The sequence below is a fragment of the Clytia hemisphaerica genome, unplaced genomic scaffold (assembly GCF_902728285.1).
Source record: "Clytia hemisphaerica strain Z4C2 unplaced genomic scaffold, Clytia hemisphaerica genome assembly, whole genome shotgun sequence".
NCBI lineage: Eukaryota > Metazoa > Cnidaria > Hydrozoa > Leptothecata > Clytiidae > Clytia > Clytia hemisphaerica.
In genome coordinates this window covers 2,408,224-2,420,344 of record NW_027103851.1, presented here as the reverse complement: position 1 = coordinate 2,420,344, position 12,121 = coordinate 2,408,224, and the positions used below count along the sequence as shown (strand labels likewise).

The window sequence follows — 12,121 nt, the reverse complement described above, 5'->3', positions numbered from 1 at the left end:
TAATTCCAGATCACTGAATGACGAAAAGAACAAAGAGGACAAATCTCACTTAAGAAGATCATTCTATCCTTTTTGATACAAAATCATTCGATTAATTTCGGCTTAGTTTTGAAATAGGAGCTGACAGTTTCCTGCAAACTGTCAGATTTTGTTTCAATCTTGATCCAAACGGTTGTCAAACATAACTGTCACATTGCCACTATTACTATTTTTTAATTACATATTTTATGAGTCTTTTATTTAATTTTACGATGATCTGTTTTTTAAGACCAATCATCATTTTTGCTTGTGAGATCCCCAATAGTGTCATGTATTGTTCTAATGGAAAAATAGGCTTGAGTTGAGTTTTTCGATGGCAAAATGTCTCGATGCAGATCCTCAATTTGTTATCTAAAAGATCTTACCCACAGTTCTTGTAACAAATTTACGTTTATTTCAGGCTGGATCACAATGTATGGTGCATCAACATCAGTCAATACAGTTTCTGCTTTGAAATTTCTGTCTGTAAAACTCATTAATGTGGTAAAAAAGAAAATTTTCTTTTCCCTTTTGTAACACTTTGCATCTTATTGTATTCTCTTTTTTTTTCTTAAGTGAGGTATTATCTTGTTAGTGTATAAGCACTAAATAAATACGATTTAGCTGATTAATCTCATTTTAAGTTGGCTTTTATTGCAACAGTCATTTCCTAAGTAAGGGTCTGATGAATCGACCAGTATCGCTGTAAAACTTCCCAAATGCCTTTCTTCCTACACATGTATGTAATTTTTTATAAGAGAAAAGTTTAGAAGAACCTTACATTTTTCTCTTCTCGTCGACCTTGGTAAGCTAGAATGAGTTCCCTCTAATAGATTTCTAGCGTTGATTAATAGCGTTGATAGGTTTTCTATCTTACTTGACCCAGGTTTTCAGTGGTTAGTACCAAAACTCTACATCCTAAATTATTTTACAGTTAACTCTCTAATTCGACCATCAAGGGACCAAGAATCTTCTTCGAATTAGAGAAATATTCGAATTACAGCGGAAAGTGTTTTATACTAATTTCAAGCTGAGGGGACTAATATTTTAGTTCGAATTAGAGAGAGTTGACTGTATGTCTAAAAACATCGATAATGAATGTCTGATGATCACTCATTTCTCTTCCTTAGGTTACCATATGTGTCGTCATGTGGACGAGATCAAACCCGTCCTGGAAAATCTACTCGGAAACAAAAAGGTACTTTTTAGAAGTATTTAGACAAATAAATTCCATATTTTTCTCCGAATATAGCGCGTGCCAAAGGTAAACGAACCTAATCATTACATGTCTAGATTAATCAATTATTTACAATTTCAATTACGTACATGTTTCATTTCATCCATAATTTGCAAATACCATCAAATTATTTTCATTCAGTTTGAATTTGAATCCATCTTTTCAAATAACACGTGCTAGGGAGTGCCATTTTTGTTAACATTTTTTGTCGCTTAGCAACGAGATCTATGTATTTATAAATTAGGCACTTGATTAGCTTCTACTTTTTAATTTTGTTTCAAAGGTCACCGGCAACGTATCGAGATTGTATGTTTGTTGCAGTTCAGCGTGCAGAGAAAGCACCGTCCGAAGACCCCGTAAAAGGTACGAACACTGTTTTATTCTGATTTAAAATACTGGAAATTAAAGCTTTTATTGCTAAAAAAATCTACCCTTTAATGTAAGTGAAAAACACATGAACAATGAACCGTTATTAACTATTTGATTTAATTTTTCAACAACTTACGAATTAATTATCTTTCGATTGAACAAAAGTTTTAAATATTTCGAACTCAGTGAGACAAATTGTTTTTAGTAGGAGACAATCCCTTTGTCCCTAGCATCTTTCGTGGGACTCAACCGCATGTGATTGGTTTGAAAGTAGATAGGATTTTAAAACGTTTTGAGAAGGGACCCGCGAATTGAGGTATTAAAAAAATACTTTTTGGACTAAACTTTTTGGAAAAATCAGTTGAAAAATATGCAAATTGAAATGAGTGAACTTGAAAAAGACACGTAAAGTGGTCGAAATATCGTGAAGGGAAAAAACAAATTGAAATGAGGATGTAGTTAGTGCAGGCAAAAAATGCCATCAAAAAAATTAATGAATATTTATCGGTTTTACGCTCCTGTATTACTACGTACAATCAATAAAAAGTTATCTCAGCATTAGCCGATTTTATGTCGTAGGATAAAGTTTCTGCTACTGTTCTTTTGTTCTCTTTTTTTCTGGTCACGTGACCGAGCTTTCAATTGAATCTTTTGTGTTGTCAAACTATTTTGAACGCTAATTTTTATTACGTCTTTAAAGTTTGTTGCGTATGCATTTCTTGATTTCAAAGTTGCGTTGACATTTATCCCTTTGAATTCATTTGAAATGATACTTTCAATATCTGCAGAACATTTGAAATTCCCATTGATGGAACCCTCGTACTTAGTTGGTAGAGTGTGTTTTGTCATTCCTTGTCTGGCGTCTTGTGATCAACTTTATGTGTCTTTTCGAAGTTGTGCATTCAAGGAATTTTTAGACATGGCTTTAATTTTGCGATTTTAGTTAGTTTACACTTGTTAACGAGTTAAGGTATATATTATTATCGAAAGAACTAGCGTGGTCATGGAAAATAAAAAGATTCGTTTCTTTTTCTTTATTTTGCCGCACACGTTTCATCAAAGTGTTTTAACCTCATTCCGTCGGCCAACAAAAACTAGATTGATGAATTTTTTATTCAAGCTTAGTATAGGGTTACATTTAATACGGGATACACATCGGTGTAGATCCGGGTTGGGTACCAGGGTTGCGAGGTGAAGTGTATGTACCGCTCAACTGACGACCCTTGGACTTTTAAGTCTTAGCGGGACTAAAAATGTGGGAAAATAGGGGATTTTGTGAAATTTACGATCCTCATTTGACTAATTTGACCTAATTTCGAGATTTCAAGGAGCAAAAAGTTGAAATTTCCCCATTTTCCTGACCCTTGGTGGAACTGAAATTTAATATTTTTAAAGATTCTTCCAACCCTTACATGGATCTAAGGTTACTAATAGGCATCCTTAATGACGGTACATACCCGTACCCTTCACTTGTCTATGCACCCCCGGGAGTGTAGATTTCCAAAATTGTTAATATCTCCATTAATACAGGGGCTGTTTCAAAGGCTTCGAAATGTTGTTTGAAAGAACTCTACCTCCCTTTCAAACACGTAGGGCTGTGTTTCAATATGTTTTTAATAATTACTATATCTTAAAACTTTTTCACACAATCCAAAAATATCAAAGTGTAAGAATATCGGTTAGTCTTTCAGAAAGGATACAGTAGAAAGTTGTCACCGCTTACAAATGAAAACTTTCCCATTGCTTGATTGATACAGTAATTTTTGTTCTTTTATTTACATTTCACAAACAGGGGGAAGTTATCCGTAGGTTAATTAGGTAAAGGGTTTCACCTAAAAGAAGGGATCTTTTTTGTAACTGTTATTAAATGTCTTTACAATCTCAGTTTACGCCGTCGCCTTTCTAAAGGGAACGAGAAAACGATGAAAAGTTGAGACGAATCAAGGTATCTGGTTACACCCTACACTTGGGTGTGATTTTGTTATCTTTTGTGTCTATCCCCCTTTTTTCTTGAGTTGAATATCGGCCCCCTTTTTTGACATTTTGTCTATTTTTCTGTTTGTTTCTTTTTGTTATTGTTTTATTCTATTGTACTGTATATGATCTTAATTTCTGCCTCTTTTACCGCTTTTGATCATTGAAACATGTTACATTTTTATATTATTTTTGCCAGCCAGCCGGACTTTTTTAATATCTAAAAGTTTCAAAATCTAAAAGAGACGATAAAAAGAGTTGTGTATTAAAAGTAGCTTCTTAAGCTTTGAAGGACCGTTTTAAAATGATATATTGGCAACATAGGCACATTGTTTACTTTTTGTAACCACGCATCACTGGAAGGGTAACTATGCTTTTGAAAAGGTATCTATTTAACACCCCTGTCTCAGTAAACCGGCGGGAATATTTTAGCACTTAGGAATAAACCTAGAGGTAGAAACTCTCCTGTTTAAGAATGTGGGGTCTCAAATTTTGTTGTTCAAAATTCAAAAGTCACGTGGGAATTCTTAAAGCTTTAAATACTTTCTCTCCCAGTGGGGATGAGAGAATTTTAAAGGTGTTTTCTTCGTTGAGGATTGGTATTTGGCACGGTGGTTTAATTCAGTGAACTGAAAATGAAATTAAAGTCAAAATGAGCTTGTCGAATTCAAAATTTTGATTACTGATAGTTTACTTAACATTTACAAAAATCTGTTATTTTTGGTTTTAAATTCTACGACATTACAAAATTAAAATCTGTCATTTGAAAAAGTTCTACTTTTTCACAGAAATAACGTTAATTTGTTACAATGTAATAATTTTCTACAAAAGCAATATTTTGAAAGAATTTTTGAATCACAATTGACAATTTTTCGGGAAGTTCAATAGTCGGACGGGAGCAACTACTTGCTCACCCAAGACTGATCACCTTCTTTGTCTGCAGTAGTTTCATGGCCATTTCGCCGATCTCAGTAAGTCAGTAAGAAGAATTAGCAGTGGGAGAGTGGATATATTTGAGACATTTATTACTTTTTTTGGAGTTACAGCTAGTAGCGAAAATTCTTTTGTCGATGCATGTTCTATTTGATTGATTTTTCAAAATAAGAAATAATCGAAAAATTGCATACCGTCAAGTCACCAAGATTCCACTGGTCACTCTCATACGTAAAAGACCAGCGATTTTCCTTACTTGCACATTAGCTATTTTCCATGTCTTTATTATTAACACATAATTTTCTCAAGCACTTAGCTAACCCAGAGGAAACCTTTGAAACATCTCGGGAAAGTTAGTTGGTTCTTAGTTCGGCATATTGATCTCGCCGATTTCCATCAAACTCAAGTCCTTCTCTAATGTCAGAGGCCAAATGTGTTCTTTAATATTAGTGGCTGAAAAATTGGTTAAATAACAAATGAAATATTACACACTTTCTTGGATAAAAGCTATTTTTTACAGCTCTAGAAATTACCCTTTACCATCTTCAGCCGATTAGCCCAAGTAAAACAGGACAAATAAAACATCCTAGAAAAGTCACTGCAATCTTAGTTCGGGAATTGAAATTTTCAGTACGACGATGGTATCGCTCCGTCAACGCTCTCCATTGAACTCCTCCACTAAAGAGCTCCAAACGTGTTCTTTGATATGAGTGGCTGACAACAACAATAGTAGAAGAATAGACAATATTGATGACCAAAGCTAAAGAACTGGTTAGATAACAAATAAGATATCACACTCTCCTGTCATTCCTTACAATTATTTCATTACAAAGTCGCATATCTTTATGTCGCAAAAAAGTTTTTTCAATGTATTTTTGTTATTATTATTATTTTTTAACTTGTGTTGAAATTTAAGTACTTTGCCTCTAACATGTTACTTTCTTTTGATTATTTGACGATGCGATTTTTTTTCTGTTATATAGTAGCGATTTAATAATTTCGTTCTTTGTTGAAATGCATTAATGCCGACTTGCTGTTTATTAAAATATATGTAGCTACTGTTACATTTTTTAATTTTCAAAAAATGTTGGTATTGGTACCTTGTCGAGCGCTTTTGAAAGAATGGGAACGCCGCTATAGAACATGGATAATGACCAAAAATTTACTTTAGTATCTCTCTAAGTGCTGACTGTGCTCGTGGTTCAAGGTCCCTTTATTATATAGGTTATCTAAATGTTTCCCCGCTGTTCTATTTGTTCGTTACTTCTTTTCTTTATTCCCTTTCGGTTCGTTCGTTCGTTCGTTCGTTCGTTCGTTCGTTCGTTCGTTGTTCGTTCGTTCGTTCGTTCGTTCGTTCGTTCGTTCGTTCGTTCGTTCGTTCGTTCGTTCGTTCGTTCGTTCGTTCGTTCGTTCGTTCGTTCGTTCGTTCGTTCGTTCGTTCGTTAGCTTATTTATTAGTTTGTTGCTTCATTCACTGCTTTTGTCCGTTAACTCATTTTACGATGTCTGAATAAATTGGACAATTATATTTCTATCGACTTTAGGTACTAAAAAGCGCACGAAATTTTGCATTTTACGAGGCAGCACCTTAAGAAATGAAGTCCTAAAACTTTTTTATCATCGGCCCATAGCGCATTTTCAGGACCGTCACCAATGCTCTTTTCTAAATGATACCATTTGGTCATTTCGGGGAAATATCCCTGTATTGAATGAGGGGTTCTGTTCTTGGATGATTTTAAAGTAGACTTTCTGGTCCGCTTTCACTTATTAAAAAGAAATTCTATAAAAGTTAATCACTAAAATAAATGATAATAATCTTACAATTTCATTTAAATTTGGAAACAAAGTTTTTCGCTTAATTCTTCTCTTTTTATTATCTTATGAAATATATTTTTTAATAAAATTTGAAATATTTTTTTTGCTCAACACCGCAACTGTATTAAGTAACATCTTAATCATTAGAAAGTCTCTTTCACTAGATACGAGTTTAATCAGTGCTTGATTGATTTTACATTAGATATACATTGTCTTCCACGAAAAGTGTTTCCTTTTAATCTCTTAAGCGTGATCTTCAAATTGTGTTCAGGTTTAACAGACGGCTTGCTCTGTTTTTTCTTCTCTTTTCTTTTTTATTCATTTCATCAAAATCAAGTTTTGATTTTTGAGCGGATTAAACTTAGTTCCCCTTTTGTACCCTTGCTCATTGCTTCATGTGGTTGCCTCTGTAGAGGAAATCCCTCAGTTATCAATCCTTTTGATTAAATCATCTTGCGAAAGAAAAAGCCGTTAAAAATGACCAGACTTATAGTGGAAACATTGAGTGTTGGTTTAACGCCTTGGTGGATCAAGTAGCTCTGTAAGCTCCATTTGTGGAGCATTTTGCCAGAAGTCTTTTTTAACGAGCACTCTCAAATTTGGTGATGAGCTCTAGCACACTGTTTAACCAAAAGACATCGCCGTATTCGAACCTTTATGAATGGTTTATGACAGATTGGGTTCAAGTTTATTATCTGCTGGGTTGTAATTTGAAGTTAACTGAATTCTTTGTGTGAAGGGGGGTAAATTTGATGCTTGTAAGTTTAATGGGGAATCAAGGTAACGGTTAAATCATAAGTTCGCCCAAACTATAATAACCCCCCCCCCAAGCGGAATAATGATGATGGTTCGATTTTCTTAATTTTCTTTTGTCATTGATCGGAGGATTGTCTTTGCTTTCCTAGGTTCTATTCAACAACTGTAATATATCGTTACCTTCAAAGTAATATGACTTTTTTGCTGCGACAATTGTACAATTGTAAGAACAATTGTAAGAATAAGAGGCTCAAAATCAATAGAAAATAAGAACAATTTGTATCAATGCTGGAAAGAAAGGTTCAAATCAGTAAATTAGTATTAGAATAATTTCAACTCGAAGTGCTGGTACTGACTGGAACAGCGGAGCCTAAGCAAAAATTTACTGGATTTTTTTTCTCCAAAAATTCTGCTGTTTAGATATGAACATCTCCAGTTACTGGCGCTTTCAAAACAGACAAGAAAAGTAAAGAAATTGGTCAAACAGAACAGATAATTAATAAAGCAAGCTGTCTTCATGCAAATGTCACGTCCAAGAGGCGCTAAATTTCAAAAAAAAGATAGTTCGAAAATCGAAAAATGTTTTTCACTTGAAAAGAATTTTTTCAAAAATATCACTTAAGTGTGACATCCATTTTTTTGCTACTTCAATCTTTTCTAAAAGGTTTTTTTGATGCTTACTCGTATTACACTCCATCTGACCCCTTTAAAACACTTTGTATCCAAAAAGGAAAAATATAATAATGATCTGAAAAGGTTCGGAACCCTTTCCCGCTATTCAGTTTTTATTTAAACAAATGCTTTTTTTCCTAATCGACCTTTTCTTTCCTTTTGTGTGATTGTATATAAATGTAACGATCAAATATGGGACAACGCCTTGTCTGACTTTCTTGAAGGAGTGACTGTTGGTGACTGGTTGTCAATATTATATAGATATATAGCTAGAGGACGTTTATCTGATTGCGATAGCTATTTTTGCAATTGAAAACAGAATTTTTTATGCATTGAAATTGAAAGTTATGTATTTGAAAGGTGTCCATTGCTGACCGTTCGTCGATATACAGTGACCCCGCGAGGGGCACTCAAGGTAAATGACCTACCATACGTGCGGCCCTTAAGGGTCCCTTTTCTAAGCTTCCCAAAGTGCACTGTAAGGGTCGAAATCAGCAAAGATGAGAAAAAGTACACTATAAGGGTGAACATTTTGAAAATCTGACCAAATCTTCAAGAAAGTGCACTGTAAGGGTACTAGATTTTTCACCTAAATTTACTCAAATTTGGCTAAATTTTCTCTGCACTGAAGAATCCGATTTCAAAGGCCTAAATTTAGTTTGGTTTGTACGTATAGTCGTTTTTGAATCAATCAAGTGCCCCCCCCCCCCGGACAGTGACTGGAAAATTCATATGATTTCGTTTTACAATCTTAAGATTAGTTTAAGATGCCGATACTCCAAATTCCTTCACATATCAGTGTTTGTGATGAAGAGGGCGAAAGTTAAGACAACAAAAATATACTCAATCTTTTTATTCACCAGATCGACAATTTCACTATCGAAATCTGGCATTTGATTTTACGCTACTGTGCCAAATCATTTTAAAGATAGACCGATTTTCTGGTGTCTGGGAAAGTTCTGATTACTTCATTTCGCTGGCAATTAGCGGTTAAACCGCGAAAAGTTAAATCGCAAAAATCCTCCTCTCTTTCCTATGCTAAAAGAAAGAGAAATTTTTCAGACCGCTAAATTGTTCTTTAAATTACAAATCCTTAAAAGTCGGGATTTCATTATCAATTTAGAGACTGTCAGTAAACCAGCTTAAACTGTGTCTTTAGCCTACTGATGTAATGTAGATTTTTGGCTATAAATACGTGAGTTCATTGGAATTCTTCGACAGATATATCCATCCTTAGACAAATTGTGAATGATTTATTTTGTGTATTGTCTAGTTAATTCCTGGTCATTGCCATCATTGCTACTAATTTTCTAGTAAAGCAAAAAAGCCCGATAATAACAGATATATAACGCATCCGGATAGAATAGATATTGAGCCGAATTTATGTTCTCTGGAACAAAATGAAAGCGAGTCAAGTTTTGTCATCAAAATTGGTACCTTGTGACGTTTTGATTTATATTTTCATTTTTCTATTCTTCTTTGAAGATTTTCAAATCTGTCTGGATCTTCCCGTTGTGGACTTTTGATTAAATGGATATATGTGAGACTTTTCAATCATTTTCTTTTCTTAACATAAATCTTAACTGAACTCAAAGAATCTTAACTAACAAATCTTTCCTACCGCAAGAGATAAAGCTTGGGTTCAGAGGCCACAAGACAATTAAACTGACGCCAAGAGAATTTGATTTTCATTCCTTGTTTTGACCAAATCGTCATTTTTTCTTGTTTTTTTATGAAATACATCGGCAGTTTATTCTGTCATGATGCGATGAAGAATCCAAAAATCCAAAAAAACAATTTTGGATGAGTATTAAATCAGATTTTTTATTCATTTCGTGACAATCTAATTGGACTTTGATATAAAGTCCTAGATTTTGTTTAAGTTTGAGTTTTTCTTCTTTTTCGACCGTGATTCTTTCAAATTTTTGTTTGATTTTGATTTAAAGTCTTATTTTTCCCTAAATTTGTTAATCTTTAAGAGTCTTAACGTGAAAAATAGATATATACAACACAAAATAATACGCTGGTCCCCTTTTTTGATAAAGCATAATCTATTGTTTACAAATAATAGGGAAAAGGGGACAATACTTTTAGTCTTCTCTGTTTCTTATTTCTATTGTGATACTAAAAGATATATAAATGATTTTAGTAACATTTTTGACACTTTTTTATTTTGAACAATCTTGTGAACTTGAATTTCAAGTTGTGGAAACAGTTTTTTTATTCAAAGCATGACAATGATTTTAATGACTTTGGTGTCCTGTCGGTCCTAAACGTCCGAAGAAACGAAGGTTTCTCGACACTCTAAAGCGGGAAACATAGGCCTGGAAACGCTAGAGCTCGGAACAGTTATGACTGATCGTAAACTGTGGAGAGAGGGTTATTGCTTGTTTCCGATGATGGTGATGAATGACTTTGATGTTTTTAAATTTGAATTCAAAATTTCTTCATTTTCAGAATCAAAGCGAATAAACAATTAAACAACAATGGATCATACATCATCATTCCTTGACACGGATGACATCATCTCACCGGAAACCAAACCGCCGCGTGCTCCAAAATGCGCACGCTGCCGCAACCACGGTGTGGTATCGTGGCTCAAAGGTCATAAGCGGTTCTGTAAATGGAAGGATTGTCCGTGTAGCAAATGTGTTCTGATTACTGAACGGCAACGTGTGATGGCCGCTCAAGTGGCATTGAGACGACAGCAAGCTCAAGAAGAAAATAACCAAGATGCAAAATTAAAAATCAATTATAAAAGCTTTCATAGGAGTGAAAGTGAAGATGGAAGCCAACCTGTTGTCCGTGGTGGTCAAAGTAAGATGTCTTATCATATTGCCAATTCAATTACAGAGGAGTCTCTTCGTCTCTTTAACTCGAACCTCTATTACTCGAATGTCTCCGTAATTCGAACTAGTTTTATGGTCCCTTTAGTTAACAATGTCTTATAAACCTTACTCCATAAGTCGAAAGTTCCTTAACTCGAACAAACTTGTATTCCCCGTGCGTGCTCAAGTTATGGAGACTCCAATGTACTTAAGGTTTCAAATCGGATGCCCTGCATGTAGTTCTATTACGGTAATTTATGTTTGCACCAATAATTAAATAAGTTCAAAATAATGAGAATAGTTTCCACGGATATATTATTGAATCAGATTTCTGACAGACGAGAAAGTTCGTGATTAAAATTTTAAACAGTTTTAAAGCACCACTTTAAAATCGTGAATACAACGACGGTTTAGAACGAATTGAGGTAGTGCTAGAATCGTCTTTTACTCAAAATCCAAACAAATTTACACATAACTTAAGGGTATAACATTATTCTATGTAGGACATGACTCCTCGTCGGACAATATGAGTACATCTACCACATCTTCTTCATTACAATCACCAAAACACTCTCCCAACCCCATCATCAACCGCCAACCATCAGTTACAGAACAACCTGAAAACAACGATGTTGACAATAACCAACCAATCACAAACAAATCATCCTCAAAAACAATCAAATCTACACGCAGTGCTTTTAACACGTGTTCAAACTCCAATAACAATAAATCTCGTTATCAGGCCTCCAAAAAAGATCCATTCGAAGTGATCACTAAAATATTCCCTGATTTTGATTCGTACACACTTGCAGAAACTCTACAAAATTGTCATGGCAACATATACCTTGCAGTTGAAGCTCTAGTTGCGCTCAAAGATAAAACCAGAGTTGGCGTCCTTCCGCCTAGGGTGTACCACCCAGTATATCTACCGCACCCTTACAGGCACCAGGTACCACCTTATGAAAGATATCCGTACAAACCACCAAATTATATACCACACCCGGCATATTTTCGGACTTCTGCAAAACCTCCTCATACATCATGCACAGATATTGACTGTTCTTGTTACAAGCACCATATCAAAGATAAGAAACAATCTTATCTTGAGACAAGGAAACGTTCCTTAGATGCTTTAATGATGTCGCCGAAACTTCGGGATGCTCACGCCGATTATCTGACGTATCTCAAGTCCGTCAAAGAACTTAAGAGAATTGAGAAAAGTAACCCAGTTTTGTATGTTAATGGTAAAAAACCTGTAACTGCAATGTAATGCTTTTTCTATGGAATTTTAAGACCCTTAAATTTCTCATAAATCTGTAATACTTTTTGTTATTTTTTTAGTTGGTTATTAGATGAAATGCTAAAAAGCTTCCTTGTAGTAAGGAATTCTGTTTGTAAGTTGAGTGTAGAGATTTTTTATTTCTTTGATGATTGTTGGTATGACAAGGTTTGCTTCATCTTTCATTTTATTTTGATTTCCTGATAGGTATACTTCTCTTAAGAACCTGATCTAACCGGT

The 12,121-nt window shown here is 34.4% G+C and overlaps 1 protein-coding gene across 2 annotated transcripts; it reads left to right on the top strand.

Moving 5' to 3' along the window:
• The first annotated feature begins 327 nt into the window (after positions 1–327).
• LOC136807771 (doublesex and mab-3 related transcription factor 3, truncated-like) lies at positions 328–12,121 on the top strand. Of its 2 annotated transcripts, XM_067064394.1 has the most exons (5): positions 328–522; positions 1,149–1,216; positions 1,539–1,618; positions 10,232–10,591; positions 11,106–12,121. In XM_067064394.1, the coding sequence occupies exons 4-5, from the start codon at positions 10,261–10,263 to the stop codon at positions 11,870–11,872; spliced, it is 1,098 nt and encodes a 365-aa protein (XP_066920495.1). In that variant the 5' UTR covers positions 328–522; positions 1,149–1,216; positions 1,539–1,618; positions 10,232–10,260; the 3' UTR covers positions 11,873–12,121. The 2 variants fall into 2 exon arrangements, with proteins under 2 accessions (XP_066920495.1, XP_066920494.1); XM_067064393.1 differs by lacking the exon at positions 328–522 and having other exon boundaries at positions 1,060–1,216.

Coding starts and splice junctions, on each gene's coding strand:
- LOC136807771 (XM_067064394.1), top strand. CDS start 10,261: ATGGATCATACATCATCATTCCTTGACACGGATGACATCATCTCACCG. Junction 10,592..11,105: donor TGTTGTCCGTGGTGGTCAAA/GTAAGATGTCTT, acceptor TATTCTATGTAG/GACATGACTCCTCGTCGGAC.